This window comes from Camelina sativa, chromosome 15 (genome assembly GCF_000633955.1).
Source record: "Camelina sativa cultivar DH55 chromosome 15, Cs, whole genome shotgun sequence".
NCBI lineage: Eukaryota > Viridiplantae > Streptophyta > Magnoliopsida > Brassicales > Brassicaceae > Camelina > Camelina sativa.
This window is the reverse complement of record NC_025699.1, coordinates 15,093,456-15,116,836: the sequence shown is the minus strand read 5'-3', so window position 1 is coordinate 15,116,836 and position 23,381 is coordinate 15,093,456. Positions and strand designations below refer to the sequence as shown.

General features: G+C 41.0%; 2 protein-coding genes and 1 long non-coding RNA gene across 3 annotated transcripts; all 3 read right to left on the bottom strand.

Annotated features, from left to right (window-relative positions):
* LOC104748480 (receptor-like kinase TMK4) lies at nucleotides 112-1,262 on the bottom strand. The gene is made up of 2 exons (XM_010470117.2): nucleotides 944-1,262; nucleotides 112-758 (listed from the first exon to the last, which is right to left on the bottom strand). Exons 1-2 carry the CDS (start codon nucleotides 1,245-1,247, stop codon nucleotides 112-114), a joined length of 951 nt encoding a protein of 316 aa, XP_010468419.2. The 5' UTR covers nucleotides 1,248-1,262.
* Nucleotides 1,304-2,228, bottom strand: LOC109129105 (receptor-like kinase TMK4). Its single transcript, XM_019236732.1, has 2 exons — nucleotides 1,370-2,228; nucleotides 1,304-1,317 (listed from the first exon to the last, which is right to left on the bottom strand). Exons 1-2 carry the CDS (start codon nucleotides 2,226-2,228, stop codon nucleotides 1,304-1,306), a joined length of 873 nt encoding a protein of 290 aa, XP_019092277.1.
* On the bottom strand, nucleotides 2,779-3,706 carry LOC104746830. Its single transcript, XR_761003.2, has 2 exons — nucleotides 3,263-3,706; nucleotides 2,779-3,152 (listed from the first exon to the last, which is right to left on the bottom strand). It is a non-coding gene; the product is annotated as an uncharacterized LOC104746830 (long non-coding RNA).

Below are 23,381 nucleotides of genomic sequence, written 5' to 3'. Positions count from 1 at the left end.
TTTTTTTTTTTTTTTTTTTTTTTTTTTTTCTTATATAGCAAAGTACATGAAACACAATTACGATCGAATCACAGAGATTCCTATTCTCCCTTAATTGTTCTTGGAAAATGTTCAAATATCATTTATTAGTTTACTTCTGTTCCTTATTTTGTACCTTATCATGCGCCTCAATTGCTCCGGATCATCTTTAGGTGTGATCGTAAGTAGCCTCATCATTCTCTCTTCTTCTTCTTCCTCTGAATATTTATCCTTCTTTGCACGTGGGTTCAGCAGAGGTTCTCTAAAGATTGTTTGCTTTTCATCTGGAAGGGGTTCGCTAAACATTGCGGACGACGATGCTCCTTCGTCTTGCCATTTCTGCAGACACTGAACTAAGTTCATGTCCATATCCTTCCCCAAACTCTCTTCTTCTTCTCCTTCTTCTTCGCACGGCGACTTCCACTTCTCTACTAGTTGTTTCAGCACGTTAACCGCGTGGCCCATGTCAGGTCTCCTCTTAGGTTTCCGGGACGTGCAATAGCTTGCCAGCTTAGCAACTTGCTGAATGATCCTTATTATTACTTCGTCGTAGTCGCAATCTAAGGTTAGGTCAAGTGCAGTTCGGATTTTTCCCTTGACTAGGATGCTTCTGAACCATGGGACCAGTTGAAATGTTTCTTCTCCTGATATTTCCTTTAATGCTTCTTTTCCTGTGATCATTTCCATAAGCACCACTCCAAATGCGTACACGTCCACTTTGGTCGTTAAAACCCCATCAACTGCAACCAAATTTTTACATGAATATATAAGAGAAAAACTTTTTATAACATCATCAATGCTATGTAGGCATAAAATAGCATACATACATGAATTACACTATTGAAGAATTTAAAGATACCTTGCATGGTACGGCAGCGGTTAACATAAGTATAGACATATGAATAAAGTGATGCAATGAACTTACTGGCGTATTCTGGTGCTATATAACCAAATGTGCCTTCTGTTTTTTGAACAGCAGAGTGATTCCCATCAGCTGCTACGACTTTAACCAACCCGAAATCAGAAACCTTGGCCGTCATATCATCTCCTAGAAGGATGTTAGAGGACTTTATATCTCTGTGGATGGAGCTTTCTAGAGCAAAACGATGGAAATACTCAACACCTTGTGCCACGTCCAGAGCGATTCTCACTCTCTGTTTCCAAGTCAGAGGAAAGTAACCATGTTTAGCTGGGTCGAACAAATGATGTCCTAGATTTCCCTGTGACATGTGCTCGTACACTAGCAATCTCTCGTCTCCGTTCACAGAGTAACCCAATAGATCGATCACGTGTCTGTGTCTAACCTTGGCGAGCACGGCAACCTCGGCGTCAAACTGTTTCCTTCTTTCACCATCCATTGATGAAAGGTTCATCTTCTTGACCGCAACTTTTGTTTCATCTTGTAACTTTCCTGAATACACAACACCAAAACCACCGCTTCCCAATATGTTATCCTCACTGAAACCATTTGTAGCCTCACGAAGAGCCTCCACTGAATAAGAAACGATTCCACCATCAAGAACCAAAGGATCCCTACGATTTTCATCAGTACAGGCATTGACGTTATCTGCTCCATGTCCATTGGAAGATCCACCAACATCAGAGACAGCATCGCTCGCCCTATTCCTCATTTTCAGAACGACTTTTCGAGCCACCCATCCTAAAAAGACCAGAAAAATCGTGATTGCGAAAGTGATCACACAAGCCATTAAAACACTCCAACTACCACCGGTTCCATGTTTTGTCGAAGAATCTCCGGCAATAGTTCCCATCAAAGAGTTACCAGGTTTGTAAATAAACTTAACCGAAGCCGGGAATTTTGGTATTTTCCCGGTGAGGTTGTTGTTGGAGACATCGATGAACCGTAGACTAGTCATAAATGTCAACTCCTTAGGTATAATGCCGGTTAACTTGTTGTCATTAAGGTAGATACTCTTCAGAGAAGTGAGATTTGCAATGGTCGGAGAAACAAACCCGACTAAACCATGTTTCTCAAGATTCACAATGGAAACGCGGCCAGAGATGCAGCTTATGTCAGTCCATCGGCAGTAGTTGTTAGACGAGGTAGTTGCTGACCAGTCTGTTGGCGGATGACTAAACGATTTAGCCAACGCGAGCATTGCCGCTCCATCGTCAGCGATGGACGTGGAGAGGAAGTAGAAAGCGAATAGGAGGAAGAAGAGGAGGATGAGAGACTTGGGAGCCTCCATGGCTTAGAGCGAGGGAAATAAAAAACAGAGAGAGGGTTTTAAAATCTTTCTGAAAACATAAGGAAGAAGAATAGAAATATTTATAAGTGAAGTTGTCGTAGGTTGGTGTCCAGAAGGAAAGTAAAGTTGTCGTAGGTTGGTGTCGTTGGTCAAAAAGCTTCTCCGCTAGTATGTAATGATTTCACTATGTTCAGACAATCAGACCACCACGCGATTAAACAAACTACGTGCTGCTAACTCGGTCCTGTAACTAATAGTACTTAATTGTTCTGAAAAAGCAAAAGAAAATTATTCGTTATTGTCCATGATCGTTATAACTTATAAGATAAACGTATAATTTGTACGGCAAAGCTAACATTTTATTGAAAACGTGTCTGCCATCCTAAGATTAAAGAACTATGCATTACCATGGCCAATGGAGTAACCCATATGGGTTACTCAAAAATAAATTAATCATATAAGTAATATTAAACTAATTAAAGCAACCTAATAAGAACTTAAACTAAAATCATCTTCCAGTAGAGAAACTTTCATAGGTTTCTCAATCATAAAACTGAAACTGTTTTGCAAGTTGAAAAAAATTATGTGTTCATTCTCTCATTACTTGCAGTAATCATAAAAAAAAAAAACACAGACATTCAAATCCTAAACAATGCCATATGAAACAAGTATTATCTTAAGCATGTCTGAAAATTGAAAACAAAGCAAATAAAGATTAAACTCTCATCTCTCTGAGCCATGTCTTAAACTAGACTCATACAAAAAAGACACCAAGTCTTAAATCTGCGTCAAGGTTGGTTGCTTCAATGGTGGTTTGTCACTACACATCAGCCCAAGCATAATGGCTTGCTTAACTTGATCAAATGGTCTTTTTCTCAGGAGAAGAGAGCCCTTACTTGTTGATGAATTGTTCCCATCTCCAATCTTGAAATGAGAAATTAAAGGCTCTTGATCATCATCATCAGATAACAAAGCACTTTTGTGCTGAGATCAAATGTAATCTCAGGCCATTGATCTGATAGATAAAAAAATACCTTCATGACATAGCCGATGAAGAACTTACCAAGTCTCAACAGTTTCTCCTTGAGTCCACTCTGTAACCAAAGCTCTCAAGTTTCTGCTATTACACCAACCCAAAACTCTTACCAAGTTCTTGTGAACTTGTAACTTCGCCGGCAAGTTCTTGGAAAGTAATCAGGTCTCTTGATACATAACAAACCAAAGCAAAAACAGAGCAATATCACCATTACCGGAAACACGATCAACAAGACGCTCCAAAGAAGAACCAAGGATTCTCAACATTGCCACTTCTAAAGAGTCCTGCATCCATAAACAAATCCTAAAAACACGTTCATTGAATCATAGAAGCAACCATTTCTAGTCTAGAGCATAAAACCAACAAGACAACTTGCCTTGATATACTACATCAGACCAAAACAAAACAATAATCAATCAAAGAAAAACAAAACAAAAAAAGACACAACCTTTATCTTAAGAACAATGGCTCTCTCTCGACCCAAAATAGCAGAAGGGTAAAAATAGATTAGGTCTAATTTCCTCCATATGACTACGCCACACCTAACAAAGAGCAAAATCGAAATTGAAAATCTAATCAACACATACATGCATGAGATAGACGAAGAGAAAAATCAAGAGCCTTGCCTCTCCGATTCGCTCGCCGGTGCACCTCGCCATCCACTCGCCGTCCCCTGGAGATCGATTGCCGTCAAATCCGAATCGTCGGATCAAGAAATATAACGATTGCAACCAGGTTCGAACATAAATCGTTCTCGGAGACCAATATCTGACGTGCTTAAGCCGGAACAAGTAATTGATTCACCTTGAATCGATTGAAATGAACGAAAATTAGTGAGATTAATCTGGATTCTCCGTTTCGTCGAGAGACGAAATAGAGAGAGAGATTCGGGAAAAAGAAAGAAAATGAGAAAAAATGTCTTTTATATTTTATTAAAACCCAATCAGAAATTGACACGTAGCGTGTCTTCACTGTTCCTTCCGATACTCCGCAGAGTAACGGTTCTGAGTTTTTGTGGGCCAATTTTTTAGTTTTTCTTTTTTTTTTTGGCATAGAAATTGTATGAGCACCCCATAAAAACACCACTGGCCATGCTCATGAGACGTGTTTGCCATCCTAAGATTAAAGAACTATGCATCATGAGAGACCACTACATAGAAGAAATAATTGTAAAGTTAGGCCGAACTAAATGATAATAAAATCACATATGACCATATAGGCGGCTATTGATGATACTGTTGGTCTGAGCTCTGAAAGATCACATGGTCATATGCGAATTGAGTTACACCTCAAGAACTATCCCAATTACAAACCACAAGAAGAAATGTTTTCACATCCACGGTACAAATTCATTTCTTTGACTAGCACTACAACTACAAGCATTGTATTGTAACGTATGATTCATTTTTAAAGCATACGTTACATTATAACAAGGTGCAGAGAGGAAGTTTGTTACATTTAAATTGTTTTAAAAATTCTTTTGAAAAATGAATCATACGTTACATTACATTAAAACACTTGTTACTTGTTACTTATTACTTTGTTACAGTTGTTACTTTGGTGAATCATATATGGTTGGTTTACACCCATGATAGACTAGTACGGTATGCATCCAATGGGCTAGTGGGGTCAACGAGACCTATGAGGGCAAGCTAGCAGTAGGTTATTGGTGCGTCAGGCGTTCTTCGAATCCTGGTCTCCATCCTTTAACAACTTTCCCACATGACAAGCTGTAACCAATTGATCTTAATATATATTTACTCAATAAAAGGTAAGGAAAAAGAATTAGTAATAGGACTTGAAAATTAAAAGAACTAGATATTTTAAAACTGATTGCGTGGTGTGTGATATGCATGTTTGTGTGATAAAATAAATTGCTTGAGTGTGAGGAGAAAAATGTGCCAAGAGGCACAAAGAAGCGGGAGAACCGCAGAGAGTCCTACAAGGAATTCTTCTTGTAGTTGTTTGGTGGTCTACGGGCGCGGAATGCGGGTAGATCAGGATTGGCTGTAACATCCGCGAATCAATTATTGGTTTTCTGGGACGGGTGTCGATCGACACTATGGTGGTGTCGGTCGACACCAATGTTATCTAGTTCGATCGGATTGATTTAATTGTCGATTTTGACCGGTTTGGTTTAAGAAAACCATTTAACCGAGATTTAAAAGGGAGAAAATGACCTAGGGTCGTGTTTTTGTTGTTGTCTCGCCGTTTTTAGAGAAAACAAAGAGAGAAAATTGTTCTTGAGGTTCTAGAGTGAGATTGTGAGATTTCAAAGCTTTGTGAGTGAGATCTTGCTGTGGGAGTGAGGATTCAAGGCTAGGAACGTGTGGGAAGCTTGCTGGGAGTGTGGATTCGTCATTGTTTGTCAGAATCTTCCTGCAGAGAGGTGAGTGCATGACCATGGCTAATCTAAGCCTGTGGTTCTTTTTTCTTGCTTGTTTGTTGCTGTGTTTGTGTGTTTTTCTTGCTGGGATTGATTGCTACAGGTTCCTATGGATGTATATAGCTTGGGTTCTGAGTATTGGGGGATTTGGTGGAGGTTGGGAGCGAGATTCGACTCTCGTTTTCGTCTGGATCGCGGATGCAGAGGGAGTGTTGATCGACACCACTTGGTGTCGGTCGACACCAGTGAAGCAGCATCGATCGACACTGTGGGGTAGTGTCGGTCGACACCATGAGCCAGTGTCGGCCGACATTTGGCTGGTATCGGTCGACACCTCCCTTCCAGCGAGTTGATGTTTGTTTTTCTGGTTTGTATGCTTTGTTTGTCGATTGTTTGGAACATTGGAATTACTGTTGCTTGTGTGTATAGCCCAGTAGATGGGAGGATTACCTCACTGAGTGTTTATAAAATACTCATGCATCTCAATTTGTGTTTTTGGTGCAGGTAAAGGCAAAGTGTGATCATGGAATCAAGGCAATGAAGATGAGGATGTTCTAGGGATTCGATTGGTTGTTGTCTGGCATTGCTAGGTTGTTAGAGTTGGGTCATTAGAAACATTGTTAGGTTGCTAGTTCTATGTTTCCTGCTGTTTGGTATTTGGTTATTGTTTATGCTATAATATTGGTTTATTATTGGATTATTAATGGATATTTATTGGATATTGGTGTTGGTTATTTCCACTGTTGATTGTGATTGTGGTTAGGTGACTAGTGGGTATGAGACCACTAGTTGTAGTTTATTTATTATTATTATATTTTATTTATTATTTGAAAAAAAAAATGTTGGGTCCTTTCAGTTTGGTATCAGAGGCCTTACGGTTCTAGGCTTTGTGTTGTAGATGTTTGGGATTTGCATCCTTTGATTGATTATGTGAGTTAGTCAATTGTGTGTGGCATGGAGTCCTNCCGACATTTGGCTGGTATCGGTCGACACCTCCCTTCCAGCGAGTTGATGTTTGTTTTTCTGGTTTGTATGCTTTGTTTGTCGATTGTTTGGAACATTGGAATTACTGTTGCTTGTGTGTATAGCCCAGTAGATGGGAGGATTACCTCACTGAGTGTTTATAAAATACTCATGCATCTCAATTTGTGTTTTTGGTGCAGGTAAAGGCAAAGTGTGATCATGGAATCAAGGCAATGAAGATGAGGATGTTCTAGGGATTCGATTGGTTGTTGTCTGGCATTGCTAGGTTGTTAGAGTTGGGTCATTAGAAACATTGTTAGGTTGCTAGTTCTATGTTTCCTGCTGTTTGGTATTTGGTTATTGTTTATGCTATAATATTGGTTTATTATTGGATTATTAATGGATATTTATTGGATATTGGTGTTGGTTATTTCCACTGTTGATTGTGATTGTGGTTAGGTGACTAGTGGGTATGAGACCACTAGTTGTAGTTTATTTATTATTATTATATTTTATTTATTATTTGAAAAAAAAAATGTTGGGTCCTTTCAGTTTGGTATCAGAGGCCTTACGGTTCTAGGCTTTGTGTTGTAGATGTTTGGGATTTGCATCCTTTGATTGATTATGTGAGTTAGTCAATTGTGTGTGGCATGGAGTCCTAGAATATCCTCTTCGAGCCTACTTTGTGATTCCACGGTGAGTTTATGCTTCTGTGTTATAATAGAAATTGTTTGCTTAGTCTTTTGTTCATGGTAGTGCAGATGGCTAGAGATGGTGCTGTTGTTGGTCGTGGATGCGAACGTGGTCGTGGACGCGGACGTGGTCATGGTAGGGGCAGAGTCCCAGCANTGAGGATGTTCTAGGGATTCGATTGGTTGTTGTCTGGCATTGCTAGGTTGTTAGAGTTGGGTCATTAGAAACATTGTTAGGTTGCTAGTTCTATGTTTCCTGCTGTTTGGTATTTGGTTATTGTTTATGCTATAATATTGGTTTATTATTGGATTATTAATGGATATTTATTGGATATTGGTGTTGGTTATTTCCACTGTTGATTGTGATTGTGGTTAGGTGACTAGTGGGTATGAGACCACTAGTTGTAGTTTATTTATTATTATTATATTTTATTTATTATTTGAAAAAAAAAATGTTGGGTCCTTTCAGTTTGGTATCAGAGGCCTTACGGTTCTAGGCTTTGTGTTGTAGATGTTTGGGATTTGCATCCTTTGATTGATTATGTGAGTTAGTCAATTGTGTGTGGCATGGAGTCCTAGAATATCCTCTTCGAGCCTACTTTGTGATTCCACGGTGAGTTTATGCTTCTGTGTTATAATAGAAATTGTTTGCTTAGTCTTTTGTTCATGGTAGTGCAGATGGCTAGAGATGGTGCTGTTGTTGGTCGTGGATGCGAACGTGGTCGTGGACGCGGACGTGGTCATGGTAGGGGCAGAGTCCCAGCAGTGAGTGAGACTGCGGACCAGAGTGTGACAGTTGAGGGTGTTGGCGAGTCGCAGGGTGTCCAGGAGAATTCCATGAGTGTGGCCGGAGGGGGCGGTGTTGATGCTCTAGTGGCCGGTGATGATAGGGTTCCGGGTGTGGGAGTCCCAGCGGGTGGAGTCCCTGGTGTTCACTTTGCGGCTATGCTAGCACAGTTGTTGGAGCGGTTACCAGCAGTGGTACCGGCACAAGATCAGGTAGTGCCACCAGTGGTGGCAGAGGAGCAGCAGCCAGTGGCTGCGGATGCAGGAGCAAATGGACGTTATTTGTCCATGCTCAAGGAGATGAAGGGCATCGAGACTGCGTGGTTTTCGGATGGTATATATCCTACTGCTGCAGATGCGTGGAGGACGATTGTGGAACGTAACTTCCATACTCTAAGGTGTCCTGAGGAGTTTTGGGTGGACATAGGGGTCCATCATCTGGTTGGTGATGCTCAGGTGTGGTGGAGATCAGTGGCTGCTAGGAGAGTGCAGAGGGAGATGACTTGGGCTGACTTCGTCTTGGAGTTCAACCGCAAGTATTTTCCTAGGGAGGCATTGGACCGGTTGGAGGTGCAGTTACTTCAGTTATCTCAGGGGAAGCGGTTAGTGCGAGAGCTGGACTTGGAGTTCAGTCGACTTCTATGTTATGGGGGTCGGGCTATGGAGCCTGGGGAGGTCCAGATCAGGAGGTTTATGAGGGCTCTTCGTGATGACTTGAAGGTCCATTGTAGAGGACGTAGTTATGCTACGCGTGCAGAGCTGGTTGAGATTGCAGCCGAGATTGAGGAGGATATCCGGGCACAGTCAGTGGCGGTTAGTCCAGCAGTTCAGCCTAGTAAGGCTCAGCATCATGGAAGTTCTAGCAAGGGCGGTAAGCCTGCGCAGGGAACCAAGAGGAGGTGGGAGGCTATGCAGACGTCGAGTGGTGCGAGTTGCTTCAAGTGTGGGAGCAAGGATCACAAGATTGCTAGCTGTCCCAAGAGGAGTGCCCCGACGGCAGCGGCTTGTGTATGTTATCATTGCAGGGAGCCAGTGCACATCAGGCCCTTGTGTCCCAAGTTGCAGCCGGTAGCAGTGGCAGCGTTGCAGCAGGTGCAGCCTGGAGGGCTGCAGGTGGCACGGATTGAGCAGGCGCCACGGGTTTACACGACTGCAGAGACTGGTGGAACCAGTGCCGGGGTGATCACAGGTATAATTTCTAGTACTTAAACTTTGTGAATTTCGGTAGGTTCAGATTTTATGTTTTTCCTGTGATAAAGTGTTAGGTTCTCAACACATAAGGTTTGTGTTGGGACCTTATTGGTGGGCGGGTTTAAGTCCCACGTTATGTTTGACTCTGGAGCTTCTCATAGCCTCATTACTCCGGAGTATGTAGAGAGTGCGAGAATCAGAGGGGATCCCGGGGAGCGTACAGGAGTTGTCAGAGTTGCGGGAGGCAAGTTCCTGAGAGTTGTTGAGCGAGCTAGAGGAGTTGATATTCAGATCGCAGGAGAGTCGTGGCCAACGGATTTGCTTATCAGTCCAGTGGAGTTGTATGATGTTATTCTTGGGATGGATTTGTTGCATCGACATATGGTGCATTTGGATTGCCATCGGGGTAGAGTGGAGTTTGAGCGTTCAGGAGGGAAGTTGGTTTTTCAGGACATCAGACCGACTTCGGGGAGTCTTGTGATCTCGGCCATTCACGCTGGGAAGATGATCGAGAAGGGTCGTGAGGCTTATCTGGTTACTATATCTATGCCAGAGTCAGTGGAAAAGTCTACGGTTAGCGATATTCTGGTAGTTGGGGAGTTTGAGGATGTGTTTCAGTCATCGCAGGGATTACCACCATCTCGGTCGGATCCTTTTACTATTGAACTGGAACCGAGGACGATGCTGTTATTTAAGGCTCCTTACAAAATGGCTCCAGCAGAGATGGCAGAGCTGAAGAAGCAGCTAGAAGATTTGTTGAGTAAGAGATTCATCCGTCCTAGTGTACCACTGTGGGGAGCGCCGGTGTTGTTTGTGAAGAAGAAGGATGGGAGTTTTCGGTTATGTATTGATTATCGGGGTTTGAGCCGGGTCACTGTGAAGAACAAGTACCGTCTTCCTAGGATCGATGAGTTGTTGGATCATTTGAGGGGTGCTACTTGGTTCTCCAAGGTAGATCTGACGTCGGGTTATCATCAGAAACCGATAGATGAGGCAGATGTGAGGAAGACGGCTTTCAGGACGAGGTATGGACATTATGAGTTTGTGGTGATGCCTTTCGGGTTGACCAACGCGCCAGCAGCGTTTATGAGATTGATGAACAGCGTGTTTCAGGAGTTTCTGGACGTGTCTGTCATCATTTTCATCGACAATATCCTGGTATTTTCTAAGAATCCTGAGAAGCATACAGTGCATTTGAGGGCAGTTCTGGAGAAGCTGCGGGAGCAGAAGTTGTTTGCTAAGTTGGGCAAGTGTAGTTTTTGGCAGAGTGACATGGGTTTTCTGGGTCACATTGTTTTTGCAGAGGGAGTTTCTGTAGATCCGGAGAAGATTCAGGCTATCAGGGCCTAGACCGCAGAATGCCACAGAGATCATGAGTTTCCTTGGTTTGGTAGGTTATTACAGGAGGTTAGTACAGGGTTTTGCGAGTAGGACACGCCCTATGACTAAGTTGACAGGGAAGGATGTTCCTTTTTTTTGGTCACAGGAGTGTGAGGAGGGTTTTGAAAGCCTTAAGAAGATGTTGAATACTACCCCAATGTTGGCTTTGCCTGAGTAGGGAGAGCCCTATGTGGTTTATACTGATGCATCTAGAGTTGGTTTGGGGTGTGTGTTGATGCAGCATGGGAAGGTGGTTGCTTATGCTTCGCGGCAGTTGCGGAAGCATGAAGACAACTATCCTACTCATGATTTGGAGATGGCTGCTGTAGTTTTTGCCCTGAAGATTTGGAGATCTTATCTTTATGGTGCAAAGGTACAGGTGTTTACAGATCATAAGAGCCTAAAGTATATATTCACTCAGCCCTAGCTGAACTTGAGGCAGAGGCGGTGGATGGAGCTGGTGGCAGATTATGATTTGGAGATAGCTTATCACCCTGGTAAGGCTAACACGGTTGCAGATGCTTTGAGTCGGAAGAGGGTAGCTTCTGCTCAGGAGCAGGAGATGGAGTCTATGGTAGGAGAGATCAGTGCGTTGAGGTTGTGTGCTGTTTCACAGGAACCTTTGGGTTTGGAAGCAGTTGATAGAGCAGATCTTCTGAGTAGGGTACGGTTGGCTCAGGAGAAGGATTTGGGGCTGGTGAATGCCTCAAAGGATGTTGATTCAGAGTACCAGGTCTCAGATAATGGTACTATCTTGGTGTACGGTCGGATTTGTGTGCCCAAGGATGAGGAGTTGAGATAGGAGATCCTGAAAGAGACTCATGCGAGCAAGTTTTCTATTCATCCAGGAGCGACTACGATGTACCGTGATCTCAAGAGGCACTATCACTGGGTCGGGATGAAGAAGGATGTAGCTAGTTGGGTCGCAAGGTCCGATGTGTGTCAGCTAGTGAATGCTGAGCATCAGGTTCCGGGCGGGTTACTGAAGAGTCTACCCATTCCTGACTGGAAGTGGGATATGATCACGATGGATTTCGTGGTAGGAATGTCAGTGTCTCGGACTTTTGATGCTATTTGGGTCATTGTGGATCGGTTGACTAAGTCAGCACATTTTCTGGCCATTAAGAAGACTGATGGAGCAGCGGTCTTGGCTAAAAATATATGAGAGAGATAGTCAGATTGCATGGGGTGCCAGCGAGTATCTTTTCTTATAGGGATTCTAAGTTCATTTCGGCGTTCTGGAAGGCATTTCAGGTAGAGATGGGCACTAAGGTGCATATGAGTATAGCTTATATTCCCCAGACAGATGGACAGTCAGAGAGGACGATCCAGACACTGGAGGATTTGCTGAGGATGTGTGTGTTGGATTGGGGTGGCCATTGGGCAGATCACCTGAACCTGGTAGAGGTTTCTTACAACAACAGCTATCAGGCGAGTATTAAGATGGCTCCTTATGAGGCTTTGTATGAGAGGCCATGTCGTACACCGTTATGCTGGACTCAGGTGGGGGAGAGGAGCATGTTTGGTACTAGTTTTGTTCAGGAGACCTCATAGAAGATTCGGGTACTCAAGCTGAACATGAAGGAGGCTCAGGATAGGCAGAGGAGTTATGCGGATAAGAGGAGAAGAGATCTTGAGTTTCAGGTAGGAGACAAAGTATACCTCAAGATGGCCATGTTGCGGGGTCCGAACAGGTCATTGACAGAGACTAAGTTGAGTCTGAGGTTTATGGGTCCGTTCAGAGTTATTGAGCGGGTGGGACCGGTAGCATATAGGCTGGAGTTGCCTGAGGTTATGCGTGCGTTCCACAAGGTTTTCCATATTTATATGTTGCAGAAGTGTCTTCGTGTGGATGATCAGTTGTTGGCTAAGATTCCTGAAGATCTTCAGCTTAACATGACTTTGGAGGCGAGACCAGTGAGGGTTCTCGAGAGGAGGATCAAGGAACTTCGGAAGAAGAAGATTCCTTTGATGAGAGTCCTTTGGGACTGTGATGGTGTTGAGGAGGAGACTTGGGAGCCAGAGGCGAGGATGAAGGCAAAGTTTAAGAAGTGGTATGAGAAGAAAGCCGCGACTTGAGCTTGTCTAGCCTGGTCCCATCTGTAATCCGTGGCTGGAGCGGGAATGGAGTATTCCAGCCCATCTCTCTTGTTTACTTGGTCGCTTGGGGTGGTTGGTTGTGCGACTCAGTAACAAGATGAGGTGGTGCGGGGTACAAAGTTTCCATGAGGCGGGATTTTTGGAGGAAAGTTTCCTGAAGTAGAAGTTTCCAAGAGTGGAAAATGCTAAAATGGAAAGTTTTATGTGAGTTAGAATTTGTCCATTTTAGTGGTGGAGAGCCTTGGAGGGGCTTGTGTAGCCTTAGTGGCGGACTTTTGAGTCATTGTGCCCGTGTGTGGCAGTCTTTTGAGACATTGTGTGGCCTTTGTGGCGGGCTGTTTAGCTAGTTGTGTGGCCTTTGTGGCGGGCTGTTTAGCCAGTTGTGTGGCCTTTATGGCGGGCTGTTTAGCCAGATGTGTGGTCTTTGTGGCAGGCTATTTAGCCAGATGTGTGGCCTTTGTGGCAGGCTGTTTAGCCAGTGAGGTCTTTGTGACGGTTCTTCAGGACGAGTGGCCTTAGAGCATGTGCAGCAACATATGTTTGCTGCGTCCTTCAGTAAAGAAAATTAAAATTTAAATAGAAATGAGACAATTATCAAAGATACGTTCCTTCAAAGGGGACGTATTTTTCTCTGTCCTTCGTTACACGTGGCAGCCTCTGCGTTGTTTGTGTTGGTTGGGTAGGGGGAACCCAAAAAATCAAAGCTTTCTCGTTCATTTGTTTTCTCTCCGACTCTCTCTCTCTCTTGACGGCGATTCGTTTGGCCGGCGATTTCATCCGTTAATTTCCTCAGACGAATCGATCTGCAGTATCATCTAGAGATTATCCGCCGGTTCCAATTGAAAGGAGGTTAGTGTTCCAACGCCGTTTGCGATTTGAGATGATTTAGTATTTTCGATATATTCTCGATTTAGGGTTTCCGATATTGTTTCTGGGATTTGATAGTTTAGTCTCTGATTTGTTAGTTTAGGGTTTTTGATTTAATATTTTTGATGTATTATCGATTTTTTAGTCTCTGATTCGGTACGTCTGGATTCGATAGTTTAGTCTCTGATTCGATTGTTCTCGATAATAGTTTAATCTCTGGATTTAGGTATATTTTGTCTCTGATTTTTGTTTCGATTTAGGGTTTTGGATTATGTTTTGGGTTTTGATAGTTGAGTGTCTCAGTTTAGGTTCGAATTAGGTTTTTAGATTATGTTTCTCGGTTTAGCTAGATGAGTGTCTGAGTTTCTGGCTTTGTCTCTAAGATTGTTTGAATTATGTGGATTCTTTTATGTTAAACTGACTATAACCTTGCAATTGTTTGTTGTTCATGAGTTTCCTCAGCGTCACTTGAAGATAGCAACACATAACGGGAAATCACAGAAGAAGTAGCAACAATCATTGAGTCAGAGGTAAATACTTAGTTTTGTAAATGCTTTGGTTGTTGTATAGTTGGTCTTTGTAGTGGTCTCATTAATTGATTTGGTAAACAAGTTAGTATGATAGGTTTCTTGAGCATAAATTGCTTTGGTTGGTGAAGAGTTGGTCTCATTCATTGCTTTGCTAGTAATAGTGATCTATTTAAAGAAGTCTGTTAAAAGTGAGAGAATATATATTAGTGGTGATGATCTCTGTTAAAACTCAAAGATTAATAGTGATCTAACTTATATAATAAAACCGGAAATATTTTATAAGTTAGTTAAAAAAATTTAAAACTCTTTAAAAAACTCTAGTCTTCGTAAAAACAGAGTTCAAGTCTATTGATAAGATGTTTGTCTTAACCATCTCCTCTTCGTAAAAATAGAATGCTTTGTAGTTGTGTAAGTTGTCATAAATTGTGATTAGACTTAGGCCCTGTTCTAAAAAACGGCCGCGGCGGCCGATTCCACGCCGAAAAATCGCTCGGCGGCACCCAACCACCGCGATTTTGGTATGTTCGGCCAACAAATCGGAACTATAAAAAAAACTCACTTCTTTGTTCGAAATTGTATGTTGAGTTGTAAATCTATGATAATTGAGTAAAACCCACAAGGGAAACCAAAAACTAAACCTAAATCATGAAAAAAAAAAGTACGGCGGCGAGAAATTAGGGTTTCAGCCGCATGGTAGATGTAGAATATGAGGGCATTATCGTAATTTCGAGATTAATTAATCCTATAAATAAAAACAGTTGAGTCCTGTCTCGAACTCGAGACCTACATGTGTCACACTGAATACCCAACCACTAGACTAAGTTATATTTTCGATATTACTCTACGATAACAGTATATATACTAAAAGTACGAAAAACAAATCCCCGATTCCTTCCCAATTTAAATCCGATTTTCCGATTAATCGCTAGGCCCATGCTCACCGCCCGACTAGCGCCTAGCGATTTCTAAAACAGGGGACTTAGGTAGTTGAAGGATAGGTCTTTATGAATGGTAACTTATTACTTGATACATTTTCACCTTTTAAACTATCTCTGGGCATTCGGGTCCACGGATCGGATCTGGGTAGGAACCGATCGGGTCCGGTTCTTTCGGTTACATAAATTTTTTATCCATTTAAGAACCATTAAGATTCGGTTCGGATCTCGGTTCGGTTCCTCTTGGTTCCGGGTCGGTTCAGTTCTACAATTTTTGGAACCGAATCAGAACCGAAACTTGAAATTCAATTTTTGGTTTGGGTAAAATGGATCCATTTGTACCCGAATGTAGCAAAATACCCGAAAATGAAAACATAAACTTGAGACATCATAGTTCAAAGTTCAAACTTATTTCCTAACAACAAGAGTTCAAAGTCTAAAGAGATGAGCAAAGTTCAAAGACAATAAGACATCAAACACCAAACAAGAGACATCAAAGTTCAGACAACAAGAGCAAGACAAACAAAAACAGAAAAACTTGAGACATCACACACCAAAGTTCCATCAAACTATCAAAGAGACAAAGATCAAACTTGAAACTTGAATGCTACTTGAAACCGTAACCGTCCTTGCCTCCTTGGCTTGGCTCCTTGCGAGTTGAATTCATTTCATACTCTACATAACAAAACAGACATCAAACTTAACATTCAAACTTAAAATTCATCAAAGAGATGAGAGATCGAAAGTGTTTCATCAAAGAGAGTAAGAGACATCAAACTTACTCTAGTACTCTACAGTCCTTGCAAGTTGAACTCAGGATCAAACTCTACATAACACAACAAAACAAAAGATCAATTTTCAGAAACAGAAAGTAAAAAGCACAGTTGAGTTAAAAAAGTTTAATATAAGATATAATTACCTGGCATGAGCTCATCTTGCAACTCCACATCCGCAAGCAATTGTTGGATTGTTATCACTCCTTTTTCATTGACATGAATCTCACATTTCATCCATTGCTCTGTGCACATCAAGACTTCAATCATGTAGTGGGTTAAGCAGCTTCTTTGTGGGTTCAATATCCTCCCACTAGTGCTAAATGCAGATTCTGATGCTACTGAAGACACTTGCATTGCAAGTATGTCTCTAGCAATAAGTGATAGAACAGGGAACTTTGGGCTATTGATCCTCCACCAAGATAGCAAATCATACTCAGCACCATTTAGAAGGGTTGGATTCTCCACATTTTCTTTCAAATACAACTCCAGCTCATTTGATGAATCTTGAATTCCTAGTTCTTTAACCACATCTTTGTAGAGACTCTCCATGCTTTCAAAACCAACAGTTCTCTCACAATAATCATTTCCAACTTGTTCTTGAGACTAAAAAGTTGCTCTTTGGGACTGAGTAGATGTCTCTGATTCACCACTGCCACTTCTATTGACTAAAACACTATACTCTGCAAACATATCCTTGAGGATTTGCAAGACTGAATCATGAAGATGAGTAGCCTCAACACTATTCTTACCATAAAGTGTGTCAAAACAAAGCTGAGCAAACTTCATCTTCTTTCTTGGGTCGAATATACTTGCTACTATCAACAACTTATTCATTTCAACCTTCTCTCCAAAAGGATCCCAATACTTCTCTAATTTCTCTAACATAACCAATGCTTTCCATCTCAAATTTGCATCAGGACCAGTACTTGCAGTTAGAGCAGTAATGTTTTTTAAGATGGTAACTATCTCATTGTATATCTTGTGGGAGCAAACAGAAGTTGAAGCTGATAGTACTAGTGTAGACTTGTAAAAGATGGCAAGAAATTGAACCAACCTCTCAACTGCATCGAAATCTTTCTTGACTGCTGGTCCAACCCTTTTTGTCCCATCCACTTTTTCCTCAAAGTAGTCATTATAGACTTTGTCTTCAGCTTGCATCTTTTCAAATGCCACCCTAAACCTCAAAGCTTGTTCTAACATAAGGTAAGTGGAGTTCCATCTGGTCTTGACATCTAAAGGTATGCTTCCACGTTTAACTTTTGCTGTTTCCACTCGAAGATCAAATGTTTTCAATCTGTCTGTTGTACCTCTCAGATAATTAATCCCATTCCTGATGGCAGCCACACTGTCATCTACCTCTGTCAGACCATCCTTCACAATCAAATTCAATATATGAGTGGCACACCTTAGATGCAAATAATCACCTTTAAGAATAAATGCATCATTCCCATTAAGCTGTGTAAATGCTTCCTTGAATCTCCTTATTGCTGAACTGTTAGCAGTGGCATTGTCTACTGTGATGCAAAAGATCTTCTTGATGTCCCACTCTTCCATACAATCCATAAGAACCTTGGAGATTGTTGAACCTTTATGATCTGGAACATTCTTGAAACCAATGATCAGCTTCTTTAACTTCCACCAAGCATCAATATAATGAGCAGTAATGACCATATAACTATTTCCAGTATATGGAGCCACCCAAATATCGGTTGTTAATGACAACCTCTGTTTATTCTCCCCAAGCACCTTCTTCATAGCTGCTTTCCTCTTAACAAACATCTCCACAACATCTCTTGTTGCTGTTCTACGAGAGTGCGGCTTATACAACTGAACTTTGGCACAAAAGTGTCTCCAAGCTAAGCACTCTATGAAAGATAATGGCAGCTCAGCTAAAACCAACAACTCATTGGAAGCTTTCCGAAACACAGATTCAGACACTTTACTCAACCTAAGATCACCATTAATACCATCGGGACTAAACACATTCTGACTTTTTCTGTATGAGCAGCTTGCCATACCTTGTACGACTTACATGCAGTTAGTAGATGCTTAGAGAGATTGGAGGTACCGGACTTGCTTGGACGTTTCATTTGTTTCCCACAATAATGACAATTGCATAAGTCATTATTGCCCTTCTGTTTGGTAAAGTGTTCCCAGACCCACGATGTCACTGCTTTCTTCTTTGTGCTAGAACCATCCTCAATACCTCCGTGACCATGTTTCCTCTTGTTGTTAGCTCCATGAACAAAACTAGGTGAATCAACATCATCGTCTCTTTCACCATCATCTTCATCACTCAATGGAAACTGATCATTTGGTGGAGGAGGATCAAAAGACGCCATCTGCAGCATTAAGAAAAAATATTTAGCCATTGAACAGGACAGCTTACAAACAAGACCAAAACATTGCACATTACAATTTACACCAACGAAATACGAATTAGTAAAAATCAGATTAAATCGTACAAACCATACATCACAAACAGTCAGACATTAAGTAGTAACCTAGACTAAAGCTTTAACAGTCACAAACAGTCTCAAAACAGTCACAAACCAAACATCACAAACAGTCATGTATTAAAGGTTACTACTTATATCACAAACGGTCATGTATTATAGCTTAAAACAGAGAAGGCAAATCTTTTTTTCAATCTTAGCAGTTAGCACAAACCAGACAAGAACATTGAACATCAAAGGTTACTACTTACTAGAGCTTACATTACAACCTTGGACAGCAAAGGCAAAGCTTACAATTTATAAACAAAACACCCGAGCTTACAAAGGCAAATCTTTTTTCAACCTTAGCACAAACCAGACAAGAACATTGAACATCAAAGGTTACATCACAAATGGTCATTACAAATCTTTTTTCAACCTTAGCACAATCCATACATCACAAACAGTCATTACAAATCTTATTTTTTAAACCTTAGCTTAAAACAGAGAAGGCAAACAGAGAAGACAAACCAGATAAGAACATTGAACATTAGAGACAGTAACTTAGACTACAGGCTAGACCGAACATCATAAACAAAACACCCGAAGAAGTGATACCTAACATCATAAACAAAACAACCTTAGCTTACAAATCTTTTTTTTTTAAACCTCGAACAGCAAAGGCAAAGGTTACAAATCTAAATTTAAGATTAATAAAACACCCGAAGAAGTGATAAGTTATAACACTAGTTAAACAAATAATCGATTAAGTGGGCTATAGAAAAAGAGAAATGAAACAGATCGAAAACATACCTCTGAATACTGGTTTCTCGACAACGCAGACGGCAGTGAGGAGGAGAGATTATTTAGGGATTCCTGATATATAAGAGATGACAAAGATGTACGACTCGTACGGTAGACACTGATATATAAGAGATGACAAAGATGTACGACTCGTACGGAAACCAGGCTGAATGGATTCGAGAAAGACAAAAATCAAAAGCAGATGCGGGCTGTCAAAAGTGATGATTCATCACACAGGTGAAGGTTCGGGAAGAAACGATTAAACAAAGAACAACTAAAGATTAGAGTCTCTCGGGTTCTCGGGTACCCATTCGGTTCTCGGGTAATAACCGGACCCGACCTGATACTCACGGATATAAGAAATAATTATCCATCGGTTATTTTGGCAATAACCAACCCCGAACCGAATTGGTTATTTCGGGTCGGTCCCGGTTCGGGTAAACGGATACAGTGTTTTTTGCCCAGGGCTATTTTAAACACCAAACCCGCCTTCAATCTTTCTCCATCATCTTCTATCTCTCTTCTTTGGTAAACCAACAACATTTGCGATTCCTCATCATCTAAAACTCTTCTTCCTATGAGTTCTTACAATCCGTTCAGTCAGTCCTCTAGTTATTTAGAGCTTCTCAACAGTCAAGGAGAGTCACTTAACCAAGAAAACTCTCCTTATGAGAGTTTTCCATCACTTGGCAACAATGGTGCTTATGAAGTACCTCCTTGGAGCTCTCAAGAATCCCAGGATGTACCTCTTTCTCAAGAGACACCTGTCAGGAAGGATAGAAAGAAATGGAATCCGGCTGATGATAAAATTCTTATTAGTGCGTGGCTGAACACTTCGAAGGACCCGATTATTGCAAATCAACAAAAGGGAGGAAGCTTTTGGCAAAGAGTTAACAAATACTATGCAGAGACTCCTCATACTATAGCCAATGGTGAACAGGGGATGAACATAAACTGTAAGCAGCGGTGGTTTAGGATCACTGAGTTCACTAACAAGTTCTGCGGGGCTTATGCAGCTGCAGAGAGACTAAACAGTAGTGGACACTCTGAGAACGATGTGCTGAAGATGGCTCACGACATCTACTTCTCTGAATATAAGACAAAATTTACAATGAGCATTGCTGGTGTTTGTTAAGGTTTGAGCAGAAATGGATGAACCTTAACGCTATTAACAACCCTTCAACTTCAGTCAGAACAAAGAGGAAACCAGTTGCTGCAGCTTCACAATCCTAGGCAGCTTCACAATCCAAGTCAACCCACACTGAGCAAGACTTTGAGGAAAGGCCTCAAGGTATCAAGGCTGCAAAGGCCAGGAGGAACAATGCTCAGGGGAAGGCTCTTGTTGAGTACAAGAGCATGTGGGAAGTAAAGAAGGTGGATATGGCTGAAAATGAGAAGTTACAGAAGCTTGGCATACTAGACACACTTCTTGCCAACCAGAGCCACTTAGTGAAGCTGATCAACTTATCAAGGATAAGATAGTGGCTCAGTATTTCTGAGATTGTTGTAACTTTTTATGATTTTGGTAGTATCTAAGTTCGAATTTCTGTTTTAGTTTTTTATGTATTCAATTATGTCTGTTCTTGTTTCATCAACTCTGCTTAATCTGTTCTTGTATGATTAATCTATTATCGAACGATGTTAAATTATCCTTGTGTTTCTGATTGTGTCAATTTGTTCTCTGTGTGTATATGTTTCAAATAAATCAGATGGGCCAAGACTACAGCTACTCTCAGCCTGATTCCTCAGATCAATATGATAGATACTCTAACGACACCGAGGACAGGGAAATAGAAGCTTTGATTCGGATGGATGAGACTGAGAGTAGCTTCATGAATGCTCAGGCGACTCAATACCGTCCTCAACCTGAGGTTGAGTTCGTATTCCCGAAGGTATGCTACTGTGGTGGTCAGCCCCTCTTATCTTCAAGTTACAACAGACGGTATGTGGGAGCCCCTCTTATCTTCATATTTCTATCTTTTAACTGATTATGAAGTGATTTGCTAATTATATATGTTAATGCAGGTTCTTCACATGTGGGAATGTTGATGATGGAGAGATGCATATTCACAAGTGGTGGGATGAAGCTGTTATGGAGGAGATGAGAGAGATGGACAGACAGTGTGAAGTGCTGTCTCAGAAGGTAGATAACCTCGCTGTCTCGATCAACTATGAGACAGCGCAGAAAATAGACCGGTTAGAGAAGGAAGTGTTAGAGCTAGGGAATACCAAAAATAGGTTTAGAAATGGTTTTGAATTGATGGTTTTGGTAATTGCTTTTGTGGTAGCAATACTAGGTATGGTATCCTTGTATCCTGTTTTTTCTATGGTCTTCGTATGAATTTGGGAATCTGTTTGTAAGCTTGAAGTCACGGATCGTTACTGCTTTTGTCACAAGCTTTTGTCACAAGATTTTGTCACGAATCTGGTACATTGCTTTTGTCACGGATTGTTACTGTGGTAGTCACGGATTGAGTAACACAAAGCTTGTCATATCATTTGCTATATGTATGTTTCTTTTGTAACTTAAAACCAAACAAACGAAATCAAGATATCCACTTCTCTTTTTTTTTACTCGATTTCTCCTCAATAACAAAACAAGATCTACACTTCTCTTTTTTTTTTCTTTTAAGATCTACACTTCTCTTTTTTTTTTTTAAATGGCATCTTCATCATACCATTATCACTACCAAAGAGATGGTATGGATGATTATTTTGATGCTTATTTTGATAATTTTCCCGAAAATTCTAATCTCATTTAAGAACCAATAGAGGCAAAGAAACAGATTTTTATCCCAAGAAACCGAGAAGAAGGCCACAATAATCTTTGGAATGATTATTTCAGTGATACTCCAACATACCCGGACTATTTATTCCGGCGACGGTTTCGCATGCACAAGACATTGTTCATGCGTATTGTGCAACATCTCTCTACCGAAGTCGAGTATTTCCATCAATCCCAGGATGCAACCGGACAGGCTACTCTGTCACCTATACAAAAATGTACTGCAGCAATTTGCCAATTGGCATATGGTACTGCGTCCGACACAGTTGACGAGTATGTACGAATTGGTGGTTCAACAGCTCGGAAATGTTTGCACGAGTTTACCGCCGCAATAATCTTGTTGTTTGGCGATGAATACCTAAGACGTCCCAGACCAGACGACCTACAAAGACTACTCTATGAAAATGAAAAACGTGGATTTCCCGGGATGGTTGGGAGCATTGACTGTATGCATTGGGGGTGGAAGAATTGTCCAACAGCTTGGAAAGAGATGTATTCACGATCAACCGGAAAACCTACAATCGTGTTGGAGGCGGTAGCTTCATACGACCTCTGGATATGGCATGCTTTTTTTGGAGCTCCAGGTACTATGAACGATCTTAATATTCTAGATCGATCAAATGTTTTTGATGACATTCTTAACGGTAAAGCTCCGGAGGTCAACTACTTTGTCAACGGAAGGGAGTACAATTTGGCATACTATCTCACCGATGGTATTTATCCCAAATGGGCCACTTTTATACAATCTATCCGGCTTCCACAAGGTATGAAAAATTCTCTCTTCTCTAAAAAACAAGAAGCTGTGCGGAAAGATGTTGAGTGTGCCTTTGGAGTCTTTCAAGCTAGATTTGCCGTTATTAAAAATCCATCTCTTTTATGGGATAAAAACAAAACAGCAAATGTTATGAGAGCATGCATAATACTCCATAATATGATTGTCGAGGATGAACGAGGAACATACAGTTACCGAAACATTGTTTCTGAATTTCAACACGGAGAAGATGTAGATCAAACATATACCGTCGGTGCCGCCAGTTTGGGTTCAAATATGAGCACNAAATATGGACTTTACTTCAAATACAGATATTTTAATTTTTGGAAAATATACATGATAATTTAATTATTATTTTTATTATTATTTTTCTTAAATAATATAAGAAAAATTAAGACAAATCAATCTCAAAAGAGTTCATACCATATTTTTTAGTCCTAATAAAGAAATCCCTAAAGAAAAAGAAAAAAAGTTAAAGAGTCTTTTCCAAAAGTCAGTGATGCTTAAATAATTTTACCTATTAGTAAACCACCTCTATAAAAGGAGTACATCTCTAAGTGTTAAGAGAAGCAGATAACCATATATTTGTAAACAAAGAAAAGAAAGAAGAATCGATATGGAGATGATGAAGGTTGAAACAATCGCTAAAGAAATCATAAAACCATCTTCCACAACTCCAAATGATCTCCGAACCCTCCAACTCTCTATTTATGAT